The sequence below is a fragment of the Sciurus vulgaris genome (assembly GCF_902686455.1).
Source record: "Sciurus vulgaris genome assembly, chromosome: 2".
Taxonomy (NCBI): Eukaryota; Metazoa; Chordata; class Mammalia; order Rodentia; family Sciuridae; genus Sciurus; species Sciurus vulgaris.
In genome coordinates, this window is record NC_136462.1 from 36,381,956 (window position 1) to 36,405,808 (window position 23,853).

Consider the following 23,853-nt stretch of genomic DNA (forward strand, 5'->3'; position numbering starts at 1 on the left):
AAAACAAAACAAAAACCCAAAAATCCAACAAATTGTTTCTAAGCAATTTAGTTTAGTTTCATCTTGGGGTCTTAGATTGGATTTTGGGGAGGCGTGTGTTATTTAGTTTTTGCTTTATGCAATCCTAGGCAACTCTGAGGGCATGAGCTGCCAATACCATCTGGGGCTCCAGAGCTTTGAAATATGGCATCTTTCAGAGAGAGGTTTCCCTCATGCTTGCTTTACATGAAGCCCTTTACTGATGTTTGAGTTTAAAGCAAGAGAACAGACTGCCTCATTTAATCCCTGTGCTCATTTTCCTGGGACCATATATTTATTTTCAACAGAAAACATTAGAAAACTTCTAGACAAAGATTGACTACTGTCTGGCATGTATAGGGGTCAAAAAATAAATTATAGTAATTATATTTTTATTTGATCCCTTATATTATTTGTAAATAAGAATTCTCTTATAAGTATCATATTTTCATTGAAAAGTTTTAATTATGATTGTGACAGAAAATTTATAATTGTAGATAAGCATGATTCTCTGTGAATTTAAGTTATTCTAATGATCACGGGGGGAAATACACGTAATAGTACTTGAGTGCCTGGGCTGAGATAAATAACCAAAAGGAAAAAAAAAAGGAAAAAATACAGTTGTGAGTATGATGAGTTCAAGAAAACCAAAACATTTACCTCGGACAGCATAGCCATCTTTTACTGATGCTGGGAAGGGGGGTAGGTTGTCTTTTGCATATACATCTTGAGCAAGGACTCGTCCCATTCCATCTGAAAGAAAAGAAGGAAAGGTGACTATTGTGAACAGTGGGGTGAGAAAGCAGCCATAAACAAGATGGACATGAGCACTTGTCTGACACTGCTTATAATAGGCTCAGTCAGATTTCCTGATTTCTGTCCCAGGGAATAGGATACAGATGGAAAAGGTGTATCCCAGTACTTAAAATAAAAGATTACATTCAGAAAACCCAGAGTAATGCTTGCAGAGGTTACCTGAATGTGAGTTGCTATACAATCAACAAAGATGTGTTCTGATGATGTGTCATTAATCCTTTAACAACCCAAACATGATGTTCTTTAAAAAGAAAGCCAAATCTTCAACATTTTCATATCCATTGATTTGGTAATTTCCCTTCTAGAAATCTATCCTCAGAAAATGGATTAATTTTGATTCACCTTTATTTTAATTTTTTATTTGTTCTTTTTAGTTATACATGACAGCAGTTATATCTGAAATATTTGTACAAATATGGAATACATCTTATTCTAATTAGGGATCCCAGTCTTGTGGTTGTACATGGTGTGGAGGTTCACTATGGTGTATTTATATATGTACATAGGAAAGTTAAGTGAAATTCATCCCTTGGTCTTTCCTATTCCTGTCCCCACTCTTTTTCCTTCATTTGCCTTTGTCTAAACTCATGCACTTCTAATCCACACCCCCCTTATTGTCGGTTAGCTTCCACATATCAGAGAAAACATTTGACCTTTGTTTTTTTGGGACAGGCTTATTTCACTTAGTATAATAGTCTCTAGATCTATCCATTTTCTGGAAAATGTCATAAAGTCATTCTTCTTTATGGCTGAGTAATATTCCACTGTGTATATATATCACATTTTCTTTATCCAGCTCAGTACATTTCACTGTTTTAGGAATTTTACTGATAATGATGGAGATCATCTGTTGAAGGGCACCTAGGTTGACTCCATAGCTTAGTTATCGTGACTTGTGCAGCTATAAACATTGATGTGGCTGTGTCACTGTAGTAGGCTGACTTTATACTTTGGATATACTGAGGAATGGGATAACTGGGTCATATGGTGGTTGAATTTCTTGTTTTTTTGAGGAATCTCCATACTACTTTCCAGAGTGGTTACAGTAATTTGCAGTCACACCACCAATGTAGGAGTGTACCCTTTTCCCCACATCCTTGCCAACATTTGTAGTTACTTGTATTCTTGATAACTGCCATTCTGACTGGAGATGAAATCTCAGTGTGGTTTTAATTTGCACTTCTCTAATTCTAGAGACATTGAACATTTTTTTCATACATTTGTTGGTGGATCATATTTCTTTTTCTTTAAAGTATCTGTTCAGTTCCTTTGCCCATCTATTGATTGGGTTTTTTTTTTTTTTTTTTTTTTTTTGCTATTAAGTTTTTTGAGTTATTTATATATCCTGGAGATTAGCTCTCAGATGCAGGTAGCAAAGATTTTCTCCCATTCTGTAGGCTATTTACATTCTTGATTATTCCTTTTGCTGTAAAGAAGCTTTTTAATGTGATGCTGTCCTGTTTATTGATTCTTGTTTTTACTTCTTACATTTTAGGAGTCTTATTGAGGAAGTTGGCTCTTAAGCCAACATGATGGAATGCTGAGCTTACAATTTTCTTCTAGGAGGTGCAGAGTCTCTGGTGTAATGCCTAAATCTTTGATCGAATTTGAGTTGTTTTGTGGAGGATGAGAGATAGGGGTTAAACTCAATTCCACTACATATGGATTCTACTACATATGGATTTCCAGTTTTGATCATGATTTTGATTTTGGAAACTAAAGTAAAAATTTGTTCTGGTAGTTTGCAATAATAATTGCTCCCCATCCCCATTCGAATAAACAAACACCATAAAATATTTCTCAAATTTCTGAGGATGCTCAAATAATAATTTTGGTTTGAGAAAAATGCATATACACAATAACAGAGTTATTTAAATGCCCCTGAAACTTTATTAGGCAATAAAATAATAATTGTATCCTAATATAAGAATTTTTCAGTGTTAGCTAAAGAGTCATCTATCACAATATGGGAAATGTTTATACTGAGAATGAACTTTGTTTCTAATAAGCATTGAGTTTTGTTTCTGACAGATGTCTAGTTTCTAAAATAGTATGATTTGTCTTTTTTTTTTTTTTTTTTTGGTGCTGGGGATCAAACCTAGGGCTTCATGCATTCTAACCAAGTAAGGCAAGTGCTCTACCGCTGAGCTACATTCCTGGACTGGACCAGCAATTTGTCATATCTTATACATGCTGGGTTTTTTTCTGGTTTCTGCGCCTTTGCAGATAATGTTGCTTTAGATAAGAGTGCCTTTTTTCTTTTCCCTTTCCTCCTCCTGGTAAATCTCATGCATCTTTCAAAGGTTAGATCAGATGTTACCTCACTGGTTTTCTTTCTTTTGCCAGGGCAAATTAATTAATTGACTAAATTGCTCATTCATTCATCAAATTCTGGGAATCTAGTATATGCTAAACACTAAGGACAAAAATACCAGTAGGACTTAGCTGATGTCCTAAAAGAATTTTATAGTACATGTGAGAAAGAAGAGGAGAAATATGGAGAGGATTATAAGATATGGGCAATCACACAAATAAGCACAGGGTCATACAGAGGCATATAGAAAACAACCCAACCAAGAATCTGTGGAACTTCTAGAAAATTTTCCTAGATGAAATAACACCTGAGCTAAATTTTAAAGGGTAAAAAGCACTAGGTAGAAGAGGGGAGAATTTTAGACAAATGAGACAGGATCAAGGGAGTTCAAACTTAATCTTATAAAACCAGGAATTCAAGAAGGAACTTTAAAACATACTAATGACTTCAAGTTAACTTACCAGCAGAATATAAGCCTCTTACCAAGTAATGAGATCTGTCTTTTAGAAATTTCTCTGGTGAGAAGGTAGAGATCTCGTTTCAGAGGGACTACATTTATTAATATTCTGATAACATTTGTATCCATCTGTTATTATATACTTCTCACATTGTATTATGGTTATCTGTGGAACTTCTTTGACTTCTCCATCAGGCTTTCAATTTCTTATTGTCACAGCATCTATCACTCATCTTCATATACTATGTACTAACACAGTGCCTAGTGCACAGAAAGTATTCAGCAAAGGTTTGTTGAATCACTGAATACATTAATGGTTATGTCTAAGGAAAAAAATCAGGGAAGTGGAGAAAAAGTTCTTAGTAATAAAATATAACCAACTTTAACCAAAGAGAATAAAAATAGGGAAGGATATATTGCAACCTCACCTTTACTCTCATTATTTCCCATCTGGATTCCTCTCGTCAAGTTTTTTTTTTTTTTTAATTGTATAAAGCTTCCTGATCTCCAGACCTATAATCATGACTTCCCTAAATCTGAATTATCATTTTCCTTTTTGCTGCCCAAGGGAACAATATGTTTTCAAGACTTCATTTAAATAGTGAATTCTTGTTGATTACTGCCACTCTGAATATGACTCATATTTTTGTCAACTATGTATTCAACTATTTACAAAACTGATGTGTAAGGACTTTCAAGTTGGTTTGTGTGAGCTGAGTGTGGTGGTGCATGCTTGTAATCCCAGTGGTTTGGGAAGCTAAAGGAGGAGGATTGCAAGTTCAAAGTCAATCTCAGCAATTAGGAAGGCCCTAAGTAACTTACTTAGACCCTGTCTCAAAATTAAAAAAAAAAAAAAAGATTATATATATATATATATATATATATATATATATATATATATATATATATATAAAGAGCTGGGAATGTAGCTCAGTGGTTAAGTGACCCTGGATTCAATTCCTGGTTAAAAAAAAAATAGTTGGCGTGTGAGAAAGTTGATTTCTCAAGTTTCTGAAAAAAAAAGCTATATTTAAATTTTCTTTTTATTTGTTTATTTTTATTTTATTATTCATTTTCTTTGTATCTACTTATAAATCATACTTAAAATGTCTTTTACTAGCCTGGAGTTTCAAAGCAATCATAACGATGATTATTTAAATGTAATTATTCTTAAAAGTCAAGAAAATTCAAGAGAAATAAAAACGTGTTCACATAAAAATTTGTAAATGGATATTTATAGCAGCATTATTCATAGAGGCCAAAAGACAGCAACAACCCAACTGTTCATCAATTATGAATGGACAAACAAAATACAGCATGCCTGTACAATAAAATATTATATACTCATAAAAAGAATGAGGTATTACTGAAAACTATAAAACATTGCTCAAAGAAATTGAAGAAAATATAAATCAATGGAAAAATATCTTTGTTTACATATTGGAACACTTCATATTGTTAAAGTCAATATTACACCCCCCAAATCTACCAGTTCAGTACAATCCCTATAAAAATCCCAATGGTATTTTTTACAGAAATAGAAAAACTCATTCTAAAATTCATATGGAATCTAAAGGGTCCCTGAATAGGCAAAAGAATTTTGAAAAAGAACAAATTTGGAGGACTTACATTTCCTTATTTCAAAGAAAACTACAAAACTCAAAACAGTATGATACATAAAGATGGACATATAGACCAATGGAACAGAATAGAGAGCCCAGAAATAAACCTTCACACCTATTGTCAAAAGATCTTTGATAAGGACATCAAGACCAGTAAATGGAGAAAAGATAGTTTCTTTGACAAAATGTTGTTGGGAAAATTGGGTGCTCATATGCTAAAGAATACAGTTGAACTTCTACCTTATGCCATACATAAAAATTAACTCAAAATCAATTAAAGACCTAAACATAAGTCCAAACATTATAAAATCCCTAGAGGAAAATGAGAAGAGTATGTGATACTCAATTTGGCAATGATTTCTTAGATATCATGTCAAAAAGCACAGGCAAAATAAAAAATAGACAAACAGGGCTATATCAAACAAATATTTTGCTCATCAAAGAACATCATCAATAGAGCAGTCTATGGAATGGGAGGAAAGAATATATACTATATCTCTGATAAAGGAATATATCAACAGCTCTTACAACACAACAACAAAAATAAAATAACCCAAGTAGAAAATGGTCCAACTGTTTGACTAGATATTTCTCTAAAGACGAGATACAAATAGCTAAAAAAAATGAAAAGATATTCATTATCAATAATTATCAGAGAAATGAAAATGAAAACCATAATGAGATATTACATCATACCCATTAGGAGTCTTCTATCAACAAGACAAAACAAAAAATGACAAAACTTGGTGAGAATGCAGAGAAATTAGAACCCATACACACCATTGATGGGAATTTAAAATGTAGCCACTATGGAAAATAGCATGGCAGTTCCTCAAAAAAATCAGAAATATAACTATCATTTGATTCTATAATCCCACTTCTGGGTATATTTCAAAGTAAGATCTTGAAGAGATATTTTTATTTTGAGATGCCCACCTGGTTTTGAACATGTAAACTCAAATGATCCCCCCATCTTAGCTTCTGGAGTGCTGGAACTACAGACACACATCTCCATGCCCAGCTTTTTGAAGAGATATTTGTACACCCATGTTCATAGACATAAGACACACTAGCCAAGAGATGGAAGCAACTCAAATGTCCATGAATGGATGAACAGATAAATAAAATGTATCAGTTTTACCATCCATAAAATGAATATAGTATATACATTGAATGGTGAATTAAAAAATATTCAGCCTTAAAAAGGAAGGAAATCCTGTCACAAGCTATAACACAGATAAACCTTGAGGACTCATACTAAGTGAAATTGATCAATCACCAAAAGACAAATTCTTCATGGTTCCACATATATGAGATATCTAAATAAGCCAAAGAAATAAGAACATAAGGTAGAATGTGGCTGCTGGGCATAGTACTGCACACCTATAGCTACTAAGAAGGGTGAAGCAGAAGGATCTCAAGTTAGAGGTCAGCCTGGGAACATGTTTCAAAGTGAAAAATAGAAAGGTCTAGGGATGCAGCTCACAGTTGTAGAGCTTGGAATGTGCCAGGCACTGGGTTCAATATCCAGAAAAGGAGGACAGAGGAGGAGGATCAGGAGGATGAGAAGAAGAAGAAAGAGGAGGAAGAAGAGGAAAAAAGCAGAATGTGGTAACTTACAACAATGTTAACTGTTTAACAGTACTGAACTGTACCTTTTTTTTTGGAGGGGAGCAGGTAGTTGGGATTGAATCCAGAAGTCCTCTATCACTGAGATGCATCTCCACTACCATCTTCCCTATTTGTTTCTTTGTTACTGGAGATTGAACCAAGCATGCTTTATCAATGTGCTACATCCTCAGCCTTTTTAAAAAAAAATTATTTTCACTATCTAGCTATTGTGAACTGAGCCCTTCAACAGATGAATAGATAAAGAAACTGTGGTTTTATATATATATATATATGTGTATATATATATATATATATATATAATGGAATATTATTCAGCCATAAAGAAAAAGAATATTATGGCATTTGCAAATAAATGGATGGAATTGGAGAATATCATGCTAAGTGAAATAAGCCAATCCCAAAAAACCAAAGGCTGAATGCTTTCCCGGATAAGTGGCGAATGATATATAATGGGGGTGGGGGGTGTGGGGAGTGAGAGAAGAATGGAGGAGCTTTGGATTATGTAGAAGGAAATAAGAGGGAGGTGGGGTATAAAAAATGGTGGAATGAGACAGACATCATTACCCTATATACATGTATGATTATACAAATGGTATGAATCTACATCATGTACAACCATGGAAATGAAATGGTGTACCCCATTTGTGTACAATGAATCAAAATGTAGTCTGTAAAAAATTAAAAAATAAATAATAAAAAAAATATTTTCAGACAGGCTCTTGCTAAGTTGATTAGGGCTTTCCTAAATTGCTGAAACTGACCTCAAATTTGTGATCCTCCTGCCTCATTCTCCCAAATTGCTAAGATTACAGGGGTGTGCTACCATATCTGGCTACCTGTGTACTTAAAAATGGTTAAGGTGTGCTTTTTAATATTAAAAAAAGACAAAGGAACAAAGGACTGATATATGCTACAACATGGTAGAATTTTGAAAATATTATGCTAGGTCAAAGAAGTCATTCAAAAAAGGTCAAATATTATATTACTCTATTTATACAAAACATTCACAATAGGCAAAATAGACTAATAGTTGTCTAGGTTTTGGGGGACAGGTAATCAGAAGATAGGAAGATGATAGCTAAAAGAGATAGGTATTCTTATTAATGTGATGAAAACAATCTAAAATTGGTTGTGGTGATGGTTCACATATCTCTGAATATAGTTAAAACCTTTGGGCTGCACACTTTAAATTAGTGAATTGTATAGTATAGGAATTATTTCTTGATAAAACTATTTGTTTTAAAGGCAAGGATAAAAGATTTTTTGATAAGGAGAACATTTCTCTCATCTCAATATATAACTATATTTAGAAATGTCATAATTGTAGCACACACATAACAGCTTGCTTTTAAAGGCCTTCATATATCATGGGAGAAAAAAAATGAAGCATGTCATCTGTAAAGAAAGGAATGCTTCATACTCAGCTAATAGTATTAATAAACTTAACAATATATATGACTGGTCATCTTTTTATTTTGAATTTATGATAAATATAGGGGTTGCTATCTTTAAGGGAGACTGGATTTCTACTAGATTAGTCCAGCTTTTGGAGTTGGTATTAATATACCAGTACAGTTTAAGTCTCTTCAAAAAGAAAAGCATGACTCACCTCAACTTTTGGTCTAAGAGTCTAACAGAGGGGAAAAATATTTGGAGAAGAATATGCAATCTAGTGGAACATGGTAAGGAATTTCATTTGGCAGCAGACACAAAAGACCAAATGTCAAATGAACAAATGTCAGACATACCTCCTCATTACATAAGCAACTATACCCATGTGTCTCTCATTAGAGTTTAGGACCAAACAATTAAAGGGCCTTTCTATGCAGTCAGTACTAGATTTCATTCAGTGTGTAACCAAATGATCCACTTGAGAATTTCCTGCAAAGTCATATTATTTCACCACATGAGGCAGTCTCTCTTGCATACATATAGGTACTTACATTGATGTTAAACAATCCTTTCCCCTTGCTCATAGGTGCAGCCTAAGCATTAGAGTTGAATAAACTTTGGGAATATGATTTTAGAAAGCTAGGCTTAGTCTTCAAGACTAAATGGGAACAAGAAGCAGTAACTTCTCGCCAGGATATTATGATTGTCTTAAATTTCGAATTTGGTAGAGAAACAATAGTAGGCAGCTGAAGCAGTGGCAAGCAAAGGACTTACTGAAAAATGTAATTTCAGGAAAAATATCAGCAAAATTCCTTTTCTCTAATTGCCCCATTCCAATGAGAACTCCATTTATAATAAACAAAACAGTTTCTCCACTATGTAATTAGTGCAACTAATACACTTACTTAGGAACATTTGGTGGTGGGAGTCTGTAGCCCTTCACAGACTGCACTGAGCTTTTAATTTTGCTGGAGGTTAGGCTGCATGCCAAGAAGCTATGGCCTGCTTTCAGAGTCTGAGGAGATTATGTCCCTTCTGTTCTCCTTTCTGTCACACACTGCATTCCCTAAATTCTGTAAAATAATATCTTCAATTTGATAAAGATGAAGATCATACAATAAATATACAAATTTCTGGGTTATGTAATAAGTGTCAGAAATCCAAAAGGTAGGGCTATGTGTCACTAGGAACCCTAACCATATCCAATAAGTGACCTCAAGAGGCTGATGACAAGGAAGCAGTAGAAGAGACTGACTGGTACACTGTTTTTTTGTGCAGCATGCTTACTTGTGTTGCAAGAAAACAGTGGCAGAGTAGTGGATGAAAAAAGGATAATTTTTTCAGGTTGTAAACAGGACACTCATAAAAGATTTAGCTCCCCATATACCTGTGATTTACAGATTCCCTGCTAGCCTGAGTGCTAGTGTTTTTAAACTGAGATGATTTGCCTAAAAAGTATCTTCAGAAAGAACAGATTCAAATGGCTGACAATGGACATTCACATCAAATTAAGCCAGGTTCTGAAGTGGAGTATGAAAGTGAGTATACACTCAAGTGCATTCTCTAAAGGATAAAAGTTAAATATTTCATTGGTTTGGGTGGGTATTTATTCTGGTCCAGATAAGCTCTTCTTGCTACATTAAGATATTATGAATCAAAATGATTCCACAGTTATAAAAGTTCCCTGTATAGTTAGCTCTAAGAGAGCTTTACAGGAGGAGAAGGGAAAGTTCTATATTCAGTGGTCCCAAAAATGGAGTTCCTGTTCTCATCTTGGCTAACCAAGATTCTATTATTGGTATGAATCAATAGTATAGTAGGTAACAATGTTGATGGAAATATTCTCTGCAGGAGTTTCTAATATAAAACATGGACATAAAATCTTCTGCTATTAATTATAAGTTCCTCAAAAAGTTTATTTATGTCATTGCAACAGCATCAATACTGCAACATTAAAAAAAAAAACACCATCCCACCTAATATATGTGAGAGGTTGCTAAAAGGTCTTTTTTTTTTTTTCTCTTTTCTTACTTATCCCCAACAGCTATTCATTGCACTCACCAAAATAGTTAAAGAAGGCAGTCTTGACATATATACTTATCTGGTCAAAAGACCATCAGTAAGAACAATATTGACTATGGCCAAGGTATAAGAGAGTTACTAAGAAACTGAAGCCCATATAGATTTGAGAGTCTACATCATTCAAAAAACTTTAAAAATGAATATAACATACTTAAAGAAAGCTTAGTGATTACTTGTAAGACACTAAAATAAATGTTTAGCCAGTGATTGTTCTCAAGCATATTCCAACATGATTTATAAACTCAGAAAGACTAAATGATTTAGGGGAAAGGTTTTGTGTTAATAGCTTTCTGTTGCTTTGACAAAATACCTAAGAAAGACAATTTAAAGGAAGTAAGATTATTTTGGCTTAAGATTTCAATGTTAACTCCTAGCTCCATTGCTTTTGGGCTTGTGGTGAGGCAGAGTGTTGTGGCAGAGAGGGCATGGTGGAATAGAGCTCTTCATGTGGCAGCTAGGAAGTAGGAAGTGAAGGGAGTATATTAGAAGAGGTCAGGGAGCTGGGAACAGTATCACACACATATAATCTGAGACATTCAGGAGGCTAAGGCAAGAGGATTGCAAGTTCAAAGTCAGCATAATGAAACCCTGTCTTGAAATAAATAAATAAAAAAAGGGTTGGAGAATGTAGTTCAGTGGTAGAGTGTCCCTGGATTCAATCCCAGTACTGGTAAGGGGCGGGAGGGAAGATCCAGGGACAAGATATATATACCCTTCAAGGATATGCTCCCAAGGACCTGCTTCCTCCAAATAGTCCCTACCTCCCAAAGTCTACCACCTCCCAGTAGAGCCACCAGCTGGGGACCAAGCCTTTAACACACAAACCTTTGGGGGACATTCTAGACCTAGACTATAATTGGCTTCCTTTGGTAAAAAACAGCATATTAATTAATCCATACTTATCCCAGCAATCATGTGTATGAAATAATACAATAAAATTCTCATGCCTGTAAAATATATAGCTTGTTCAATGTGTTAGCATGTTGTACATTTTTATTTTTCCATTTAAGGATGCTTTTTACCTGCTGATGTGATAAGTAAGGGAGAGATCACAGTTCTTTTGCCATTAAAAAAAAAGTCCCAAACTTTTTGTACATTTATAGGATTTGGAATAACAGAAAGATTATGATTATCAGAAATGATTAAGTCATAATTTAGCAATATAAAAAGATGTAATAAAATTGACAATTAGTTCTTGAGTTAGATTTTATGATGTTTATTTCATTGACACAACTTCATGTCTGTTATATTTATTTTTATTTATCAAATGTTAAACTTTTAAAATAATGTGTAAGTATAAAAAAATAGCAGGGCTGGGGATATAGCTCAGCTGGTAGGCCCTGGGTTCAATCCTAAGCGCCAAAAAAATCCCCCCAAAACCCAAAGATTAAAAAATATCTAAAATGTTCTTGAGGTTACAGAAAATGCTTCAACCAAGAGCACGTGCTTGGGCTGGGGTTGTGGCTCAGTTGTAGAGTGCTTGCCTGGCATGTGTGAGGCATTGGGTTCAATTCTCAGCACTGCATATAAATAAATAAATAAAATAAAGGTCATCAAAAACTAAAAATATATATACTTAAAAAAAGAAGAAAATGCTCACTCTTTTCAGTACTAAATAATGGAAATCTTGCCATACTCAGGGTGTAGGGTGTCACTGACAAATGGGTAGCACTATGTCCGAGGTGGGAATTATTTGGTCAGGTTTTGATGCAGACAAAAACCCCAAATGTTTATTTCATTGTTTAAATAATTTAAATTCTTCTTTAATGATAATCTCTCTCTCTCTCTCTCTCTCTCTCTTTTTGGTACTGGGGATTGAACTCAGTGGTACTCAACCACTGAGCCACATTCCCCAGCCCTATATTTTATTTAGAGACAGGGTCTCACTGAGTTGCTTAGCATCTCGATTTTGCTGAGGCTGGCTTTGAACTTGAAATCTTCCTATCTCAGTCTCTTGAGCTGCTGGGATTAAGAGTGTGTTGCCACCATGCCTGGTGATAATCTCTTAATCAGTGCCCTATAAACTGCCGTGTGGTTCACAGGGGCAAATATTTTCTTACTACTCTTTCTGTGATTTTGAACCACAGAATCCAATATTCTAAAATTCCTGACTTTCCTGTCATGGATTGGTCCTATATTAGGATATAAGGCTATTAAAAAAAGAAAGACTCATCTTGGAAATTTTCATCTTTGCAAGAATATGACATTTTGATGCTATTCTTTTTTTGAGACAATTTCCATTTTGTAAAAATTTTAACTACAATATTTTTTTCCACTGCCTATGTTATGAATCCTAAATTAATGCTGTAAATATAGACTATGGCCCTTCAAAATTGACACTGAATAAACAGATTGTTAAATATATGTACCAAATAAGAGATGCATATTGAAAATGTGAAAACCTAATGAGGTACCTAAACAGAATGGAGAAATTAAGAATTGTATTTAAACACTGTACCTTGTTTTAGCCACAGATATATCCTATAAAACTGAGTATTACCTTTAAAAATATTATTGAAAAATTAATTGCCCCTTATTTTCCTAACTAAACATGAATTATGTTCTATCAAAATTGCCTGAAGTGGGATATATTTATATGCTTTATTGTTTATATGGAATTAAGTAATGGTATGCATAGAAGAAAGTACAATATAGAAAGACTAGTCTACCTGGTTGTGATATAGGACAATTAGGCTAAAAATTATAAGTCCAATCTCTATGTGAATAAGTTAATTTTATTTAATTATAAAGCTATAAAAATAAACTTTCTATACAAGGGTGTTTAGTTTGTACTTTGATAAGATCACACATGTGGTACTCACCATAGCAGGAGAAAAGAAGCACCAGAAAGCACATATACAGAAAGCTGGTTGGCAATATCATTTTTGGATATGAAGAACATCACCACAATTACTTACAGATAATCATGATTATACTCACACACACATGCACATGTCGCAAACATACATACAGTAGTTCCCTCTTATCTGTTTTGCTTTCCACAGTTTCAATTCCTGCAGTCAACTGTGGGTTGAAAATATTAAAAGGAAAATTCCCAGAAATAAACGTTTCAGAAGTTTTAAATTGTGTGTTGTTTTGATTAGCATGATAAATCTTGCATCATCCCACTCTGTCTGACCTGGGATGTGAATCATCTCTTTTCCTATTGTATTTACACTGTATGCACTACTTGCCCATTAGTTGCTTAGCAGGTATCTCAGGAATCAGATGGACTGTGAAGATATTGCAGTGTCTGTGTTCGAATAAGACTCATTTTACTTGATGATAACCACAACACAAGAAGGCACCAAACATGGAGGACAGGTTAATTCTGGTACTATGTGGTAATACTAAAAGGTCTATACTATGGAAAAACATAGTATATAGGGTTCAGTAGTATCAGCAATTTCAGGCATCCACTGGGGATCTTGGAACATATCCCACATGGATAAAGGGGAGGACTAATATATAGAGACACTTAATGAAATGTTCATAGCTGAAGAATACTGGGAGAAGTATTGAAGAATTGATGTCATAAGATGCAGAAACAGCAGAATATAATGTGCTGTACATATTTTAGAGGCATAATGAGGCTCATTGGACTAAAGAGATAAGAATAACTGAAAGACCAACAACAAAAAAATAACTGAAAGTAACTGTGAATGAATTCAAGTGGCCACATTCATGGAAAAATGAAAACATCTGTAGCAAATGCCAATGCAGACCAATATCCCAGGAGATATTTGCAAGTATACAGGGTCACTAAAGTGATGACCATACTAGACTGAAGACAGAAATTGGGGGCAGTAATTTGCATAATGAAAACATATTCTTTTACTTGAAAGATTAACCATCTCAGTTCTGTGCTTTGATTTCATAAAGCTCAACCACAGATAAGCCAAAAAATAATGAAAAATTGCTGTTTAAATTTTCTAATGAGACACTGAATAAATGCCTGAATGACCTGAGTGGGTGGAATATAATTGATTAGATCAAAATGCATACAGTATCTAGAGACTATTAATGTGGACCAACAAATGGAACTGAGCCAAGGAATTCTAGCTTTTACTTTGTAATTTACAAGTGATTATCATAGGGCTATGATCTTATGATCCCCAAGAGGAGAGAAGAAAATCAGTTACTAAATACCCAATATAGAAGCTCAGTGAAAAGTAGATTTTTTATATATATTTTTCTCCTTTGTAGTGTCCCACAATAGGCCTGTATTGGGTGGACATTATTTCCAATTTACACAGGAGGTAGATGAGACTCAGAAAGGTTATGTAGCTTGTCTACAGTGGATCAACTTGTCAAAGGCAGAGCAAGGTAAGGAGTGTTTGATGGCATGTCTTCTTCCAGTAAATTTTGCTTCCTTTTTACTTATTCACTGACAGGCCTTGAACAATCAGGAGGAATTAATTAACTCACAGCATGACTTCTGAATCACCTTGATAAGTACTTTCTACTGCTTGGAATTGGGAGTTTCTGAATTTCTCTAAAGGGCAGGGGATTTCTGCTTAAGATAATTGCCCATTTTCAGACAGCTAACTAGAAGTCAGAGACGGGAACATGTGTTTCTGTGCTGTGGTCAGTATTTTAAGAGAAATACTTCATAGCTTCAAACTGAATTCCAGCAGCAAAGCTTAAAGGTTCCATGGCTAGAACTATTAAAGCTTTTTGCAGAAAAACAAAGAACCTAGGTCAGAGATGCTGAAGCCTTTGATCATGTAGTCATAAACAAGAAAGCTTAGCATTTATGATCTAAGATAAAGCTCCCAAGACAGTAGAATCCTTTCTTTTGAAAGCTATCGTTTTTCCAACATGAACTAAGAACGGCAGAGAGTGATGCCATAATATTTTAATTTAACAGTAGCAGTTACCACATGAAATGTGAAGTTGTGATTTATTCATGTCATGCATTTTACCAATAAAGAAGATGAATCATAAATAGTAATCTTACAAATATTATCAGCAATTTTTTATGCCAGGTTTGCCTTTCCCAAGAAATCAAAGGAAAGTTATTTATATCAATAGGGGCTTGCTCCTTAAAAGTATTGATTGTAAATAGGAGCTAAAAACAGAAAATATGCTAAAGGACAGAGGAGAGGCAACAGACAATTCATTCATAAGCCAAAGTGGACTAAACAAACAAAGAAATGAACAAAAACCAGTTTACACACTTATGCGCCTCTAGGCCCTTGCTTCAGAAGAATAATTTTTATACTGATTTGTGAAGCAGTATGGTATATTTGAAATGAACATCAGACTTGGAGTTTAAGTTGTTCTGTTGTTTTAATCATCACTTTTTTTCACTTTAAGAACATCATCATAACTCTTTGGTCATAACTTTCCCCATCTTTAAAATAAGAGAGACCACTTGATTTCCAGGTTACCCTCTTACTATTATGTACTGTATTCTGAAATTCCTTCACAGAGATATCTTATGTCTATGACCTTCACAGCAATTACTTCCGGCATTTCTGTACATGTTACATCCTTAGTCTTCTGATCTTATTGTTGAATTTTCTGAGACACACAAAAAAATCATTTTAGAGATGTCACAGCTCCAAAGTGGCTCAAAGATTCAGTGGCTCCGGACTTGCCTTACAAAAACAGGATTTCCTTTAAGGGCTTTTTAAAAAATATTATGTCACAATAATTGCAGAGGCAAAAGTATTTGAGAGTTCAGAGAACTGTGAAGGTCTTTCAGTCCCCTCAAAATACTTTTCCTATTCAGTATTAATGGATGAAATGAAATAGTTTAGAGCTGCATATGGCTGAAATCAAAATGAACTTTGAAGGTTTGCTCATTAAAATGCAAATGTACTTGGTAAATACAACATTTTAAAGTGCAGTGAGAATGAGAATCTAATCCCCTTTCTGTGGAGAATTCTGTTCCCTTAAGTAAAAAAATAACCGGCCGTATTTCACATTTTCAACAATTGAATTATTAGTGATTCACAGTTGGAACACTCAGATATTTTTATGCCCATGTTATTTATTGGGGGCATTCATGATAGTGAACAAATGTTCAGTCGGTTCTATCATAAAACATAGGAACATGAGGGAACTAATGTCAAGCCAGTTGGGGAAAGGCAGAATTGGATGTGAGGAAAGTCTTCATGGAGAGGCTCCTTAAACTTTGATCTTAAAAGAATATGTGGCAGTTAGGCAGAGAAATAAGATATAGTTTCACGGAAAAGCTAGTATAAGTAAAGACTCAGATGTAAGAATAAGAGGTAAGAAAGTATGTCAGGTTTGGGGAGAAGCAAGTTCTGATGATAAGGAAGTGAGGGAAGAAACTGAAAAACATTAGAAGATAGAAAGTAGATTAGAAAGGATCGTATATAACTAATCAAGGAGTTTGGTTTTATCTTGAGGTTATGGTCATCTTCATTCTACTGAAGTACTATAGGTAGACAGTATTAATAACAAAATTGCCATTTGAACAGATTACCTTTGCATCAAATTGGAGAATGCATCGGGATGATGTTAATTGGAGAGAGCTTGTTACAACAATCCAGGAAGGTAATAATAAAGACTTAAACTAAAACAGTAGCAGTGGGGATAGAGAACAAAGAATAGATTTAAGAGGATACAGAAGAAGCAAGTATCAATGAGGTAGAGAAAATAAGTTTAGTATTTGTCATGTTAAATTTATTAGAAGCAGATATACATGTGGTAAATGAGTTTGGAGCAAAGACAAGTTCTAAAGAGTGACACAGATTTCAAAATCACTTTATAGGTTGTATCTGAAACCACTGGTGTGCATGTGGTCATGTAAAGTAAATGTATAAGATGTGAAAACGGGCAAAGAAAAAACTCTAAAGAAGGCTAAATCAAGGAATTGACAAAAGGTGGCAAGCCTGCAAAAGAGCCAATAAAAGAGACAAGTATCACATTGTATACTTAGCTCTTTCCTGTACTAACCTCTAAGATCTATGGGGCAAGCATTTTATTTTTAATTCATCTATGTATATCAGGACTTAATATTTTGTACATACAGGACTTAGTAGATACACAATCAATATTTGTTGAACAGACAGAATCATATATATTATGCTGTTTTCTAAACACCCAAAATGCCTACAAGTTCTCATTATATTATACTCGCATTAAAAATTGAATTTGATCCAATTCCAAGGTTGAATACAAATCTCATTATTTTTTGTCAATATTGGGAGAAACACTTGATAAAGAAGTTAACCATCCATGATGGGTTTTCTTACTTATGAATGACAACTGTTCTGATGAACAAATGAAGGGGAAACAAACACATGAAGGGAAAAGAGAATGTATATGACAGCATTCTTCTCCTGAGGAAAAAATGAAATGGCCATTTCTAAATCTCTTTTTCCTTAAAATGATTAGAATTTCTAGCTAAACATGACTTGGAATACAGTTTTCTTCTTCCTTTCTTTTTTTCTCCTTACAGTTCTGAAGATAGAACCCAGGGTCATGTACATGCTTGGCAAGCATCCCACTACTGGGTTATACCCCAGCACTTCTTTATTTTTGAGACAGGATCTTGCTAGGTTACCCAGGTTGGCCTTGAATTTATGATCCTCTTGAGTAGCTGGACTGCAGAAGTAAATCACTGTACCCAGCTCATTTGATTTTTCCAAGGACTGATATTAAAGGGAAACTCCTTTGAAATTTTAAGAGATTGGGATGGTTGATTTACTTTTATGATAGGCAAAGTATTAGTAAATTTAGTTTTATAACTTAATTTTATATTTATACTGTCTTAGTTTAGATTGATATCAATAAATAACTTAATATTCTAATTTAATGATAAAGAAAATAATTTCATTAAAGTTTATTTCTGAAATAACATAGTTAATTCTTGACAATTTCCTCACTTCAGTGAGTTTTCTAATCTTTTTCTTTGTTAATGACAAATTAAAAAAAAGAAAAAGTTGAAGTCTAATAATTATTTATCTATCTATCTGTCTATTAAAAGAATGTGAGTAAAAGATGTAGACTTTTTGTCTAAATAGAGTTGGGAACTAAAGAACTAAATCTGGCATCTAATATTTCACTAATTTTAGGTTTTTTTCATATAATTTGTTAGTTTAGCTGGAATAATTTTAAAATATTTTAATGCTGAAAGAAGAGAGCATTATCATGTAGTAAAAAGAATAATGTAGTTGATACCTGAATCCTATTCCTTTTCTCCTTTTCTTAGTTTGAGTTTCCTTGCAGAAAAATTAAGGTGTTTGTACAGATGCTTTCTAATGTTCACTGCAGTTTGAATATTTTATGACTATGAATAAAGTCCTTTATTTATAGAATTTACTTAGTTTCTTTTGTGTTGTTTCTATCTGCATGACAAACACTAGTATGAATATTTTGCTCATACTGCATTTAGCAACTTTTTTTGGGGAAAGGGACTACATATGTTATTGACTTTAAGTTCTTAGTAGCTTTGGCTGCTGAGACTAAATGTATAAATACATCTCCAATGGCAAATTGTTAGGAATGGAAGTTGTTGATTAAGAATTAAAAACACTGGGGAGGGCTGTGGATATAGCTCAGCTGGTAGAGTGTTGCCTCATAAGCATGAGGCCCTGGGTTCAACTCCTAGCATTGCAAAAAAAAAAAAAAAAAAACAAAAACAAACAAGCAAACAAAAAACACTGGGGAAAACTACTATGATTGTTTGGATATTGACTATTCACCAAAGGTCCATGTATGAAAGGCTTGGTCCCCAGGGTGGTACTGCTGGGAGGTGCTGTGAACTTTTAGGAGGAGGAACCTAGTAGGAAGGAGTTCCTTAGGTAAATAGGAATATGCTCTTGAAGGGCACTATAGGGCCTCAGCCCCTTCCTCTTCCTTCTTTTTTTATTTTTTGTTTCCTGGCTTATGAGGTGAGTTGTTTGTTTTGCTATGTGCTCTCACCATGATATGCTGTTTTAATAGAGGCTCAAAGACATGGTGCCACTTGATCAAGGACTGGAGCCTCCAAAACATGAGTCAAAATAAACCTTTTCTCTTTAAAAGCTAATTGCCTCAGGTATTTTGTTACAGTGATGGAAATTGAATAATACAAATTACCTGTCCATTATCTTTCTATAAACTGCTCTCAACATGGTACTAGAATAAAAGCAACAAAAGAAAAGATAGATGAAACAGAAAACTGAGATCAGACTGATTATTTAGTGATTTATGAATAAATTGTGTATTTTTTCACAAGTTATATTAAAATATAGATTCTATTCAAATTACAGTAAGGTTATGTTCTGATAAACCCATTGTACACTGAAAATATCAGTAAGTCAAAAGATGCATTTAGTATACCTAAACTACTGAACATCACAGTTTAGCAACATATTATATTGTTTATCCTGGTAACCATGTAGCTGACAAGGAGCTGCAGAATGCTGCTGCTGCTGATCATTATCACAGGACAGTATCATACTACATACTGCTATCCCAGGAAAATATCCAAGTGTAAGATTCAAAATATGGTTTTACTGAATGTATATTGCTTTTGCTCCATCATAAAGTTGAAAACCTGAAAGTCAAATGATTATAAGTCAGGGACTATCTGTGTTTTCTAAAACTGATAAACATGATTATAAGACATATTAGTTTTTTTGAGATAATCATGCTTATCTGTTTTAGTTTTTTGTTTATTATTTATCTATTTATTATTTTTTTCAAGAAAAACTAGTATGTCTTATAATCATGTTTATCTGTTTTAGAAAACACAGATAGAATATGGGCTAAGGAACTGCACAGACACTTCACAGAAGAAGAAATACAATTGATCAACAAATACATGCAAAAATGTTTAACATCTCTAGCAATTTGAGAAATGCAAATCAAAACTACACTAAGATTTCATCTCACTCCAGCCAGAAAGGCAATTATCAAGAATACAAGCAATAATAAATGTTGGCAAGGATGTGGAGAAAAAGGTACACTTATACATTGCTGGTAGGTCTGCAAATTGGTGCAACCACCATGGAGAGCAATATGAACATTCCTCAGAAAACTTGGAATGGAACCACCATTTGACCCAGCTATTCCACTCCTTGGTTTATACACAAAGGACTTAAAATCAGCATACTATAGTGACACAGCCATATCAATGTTTATATCATCTCAATTCACAATAGCTAAACTATGGAACCAACCTAGTTGCCCTGCAACAGATGAATGGATAAAGAAACTGTGGTATATATACACAATGAACTATTATTCATCCTTAAAGGAAAATGAAATCATGGCATTTGCAGGTAAATGGATGGAGTTGGAGAATAAGCAAAATAAGCCAATCCCCCAAAAACCAAAGGTCAGTATGTTTTCTCTGATATGTGGATGCTAATTCACAATAAAAAGGGGAGGGTAGGGAATAATACAGGTACTATGGATTAGACATAGGGGAGTGAAGGGAGGGGAAAGGGTATGGGGGTAGGAATGACTGTAGAATGAATTGGACATTATCACCCTATGTGCATATATGATTGTACAACTCATGTGATTCAACATCATGTACAATCAGAAGAATGAGAATTTATACTCCATTTATGTATGATGTGTCAAAATGCATTCTACTGTCATGTATAACTAAATAGGACCACAAAAAAGACATATTAGTTATATCCCATTTCTGGGAGAAAAATCATCAGGCAGACTCAGGGTTAATCTATTTTCCTCACTGAACAATGACAGCTCTCTCTTTAGAGTACTGGTATTCTGATTCAAAAACACAGTTGATATTTTTCCTCCCTATGGTGTTATACTTTGTATAATATTAAGGCTGATCCTATAGTTGAGTAGAAATAAAAAACAGAAAGAATGATTATGACAATGATAATTTTTTTCTTTCAGGGAAATTATACCTTTACATTATATGAATCTTGGAAAAAAAGAAGAAAGAAAAATGCAAATATGACAGTACCTCGGTAATTGATGATTTCTGTTCCAAGCACCGGAGTCATCTCCAGGACCGTGATAAAGGCTTTGTCCATAGATGTCAGAGGAAAAGGAGACATGCGGTGTCTTCTAGCCACCTTGGTGATATCAACTGCACTGTGACCTAAACAGGAAGATAATTAACTGAGAATATGATGCTGAAACACTGATCAAAAAGTAGGAATGACTTATAAATATCAATAATTCCTAATTTCAAGTGTCTCCAAATGAATAGTACCAGGTAAGAAACTATCTTTCCTGCTTCCAAAACACAGCTTGCTCTGGTGGAACATTAAATCAAGTTAACATTGTTATACCATATACCAAAACCTGGTGAAATTTAATGATACTGGCTAATACTTTTTGTATCAAGAGAGTGTACTAAATAAACTCATTAATCTTCACAACAATATATGGCGAGACACCATTCTCATCCTCACTTACAGATGAGGGAAGGGAAGCTTTGAGAGGCTATATATCTTTGCCTAAATCTCAGAGCTAGTAACAGAAGAGCCAAGAGTTAAATGTAGGCAGTCTTGACTTTAGAGTTAATGTGCTCTACCACTGTTCTCAACTTGGAACACTAAAGAAACTAGTTAGCAAAATGAAGTTCCAAAATATTAACTTATTTAATAAATTAAATATATAGAAAATTTTCTTTTCCATGTAAAAATGCATGCAAAAATATTATTTTTAATCTACCTACTCACTGTATGACCATGGCATTAATATCACCCATATACTGAAACTACCAATTGTCTATCTTCAATTTCAACCTTTACCCTCAATTCTATATTCATATGTCAACCAATAGCTGAGATGGTATATATTTTCAGACTTGTAACCACTTATCCAGCTTGTGCTTGGATGTTTATGTCAAACCTAAAAAGCCTGAAATAAAATTCTTGATTCTCAACCCTCCTATTCCACCCATAAGATGTCTTATTCTTGAGCAATTATCATATCAATAATTAGCAGTAAATCCATTTTTCCAGCTATTAGGCCAAAACCTTGGAGACAACCTTGAGTCTTCTCTTTTAGTCATAGCCATATCTAAACTACCTTTGAAATATATTTAAAACCTGATTATTGTCACTTCCACTGATAACACAAGAGTTGGAACTATTGCTTATGTCCTAGAAAACTGAATAGCCTCCTAACTGGTCTCCCTGCTTTTATCCTTGTCCTACTTCAATTTCTTCATACAGTAGTTACCATGATCCTTTTACATTTCACATTGGACTGTGCAAATTTCTGCTTACAAGTCTCCAAAGACTTTCTATTTCCCTTACAGTAAAATCTTTGCTAGGACCTATAAGGCCCAACTTATTATCACTTCCACTGTTCTTACCTCCTAATATTTCCTTCCTTGTTCATTGTGCTACAGCCATACCAGAACTGGTATGATCCTTTACATTGATCATGCCAAATTTATCTCCTCACAGGGCCTTTATACTAGCTGTTTCCTCTCTTGAATCATCTACTCCAGATATTATAGCATCATCCATCCCCATTTCTTTCAAGTCTCTGCTCAGATTTTACCTCATCAAAGAAGTATCATCAGTATTATCAGAGAGGTCTTTCTTGAATACCCTATATATAATAGTGCCTACTATCACTCTTCATTCACTTTACCCTACTTTATTTTTTTTTCATGGATACAAACACAGATATTCATAACCATATATAATACATCAAATATTTGTTGAATTAATAAATGAATCATTTAATGACAGAAAATTTCTTGGAGTACTATATCCTCCTCATGCATAAAAAAACTGGTCTTATCCTTGGAACCTTATAAATGTACAGACCAAATGATAAAAAAAGAGAAAGGAATAATACAAACACTATTGCTCAGCTGTCCTAACTGCTTATTCAGTCTCCTTCTTCCCTAGTTTGCAGTTAGAAGTAGTGCTATGATATATGATATTCTGGCCATTAAGCTGTCCCTGGGGTCAATAATCTTATTACACAATAATGAGATGATGAGATAAAGCTTTAAAAGAAAACAGCTTTTGTCCTGCTACTTTCTTTCCACCTGTAACATGGCTGGGTACTGGAAGCCATTTTTCAAGTATGAGAATGTAAGCCCACACAGTAATGGAAACATGAGGACAAAAAGTTTGAGTCTGATGAAAAAGCTGAGCTGCTAGGCAAGCCTTGTGGACTCCTTGCCTTTAGATTTTTGATATGGGAGAACAATAAGCTTTTAATGCTTCAAACCATTTTATAATTACACATATCCTTCAGAAGACCCTCACTGCATCTCATTAAATTTAGCACTTTACTCCAATCCCAGCAGCTGTTCCAGAAATGTTCACTGAATTGGCTTAAAGGCACGATCCCAAAGAGTTTCTAAGACTAATAATATTGTCATAAGTCACCACAAAAGACAGAAAATTGCTTATACTATCAATTTGACATTTCTTTTCATGGACAATCAAGATCACAAGAATTTAAAGCTTGAAGGACCTTATAGATTATTTTGTGGTAAATATATATAATGTTTTCTATTCAGAATAGTAGGTGAACATTTAAAAAAGAATTACGTGTGATCAATCACATATGCTTGAAATGTAAATTTATTTAGAACT

General features: G+C 34.0%; 1 protein-coding gene across 1 annotated transcript in view; it reads right to left on the minus strand.

Annotated features, from left to right (window-relative positions):
- GPHN (gephyrin) overlaps positions 1 to 23,853 on the minus strand; it is a 709,158-nt gene that overhangs the window by 131,387 nt on the left and 553,918 nt on the right. Inside the window, 2 exon segments of the mRNA XM_079127200.1 lie at positions 679 to 771; positions 21,243 to 21,380. Of these exon segments, the coding sequence (XP_078983326.1) occupies positions 679 to 771; positions 21,243 to 21,380 (231 nt within the window).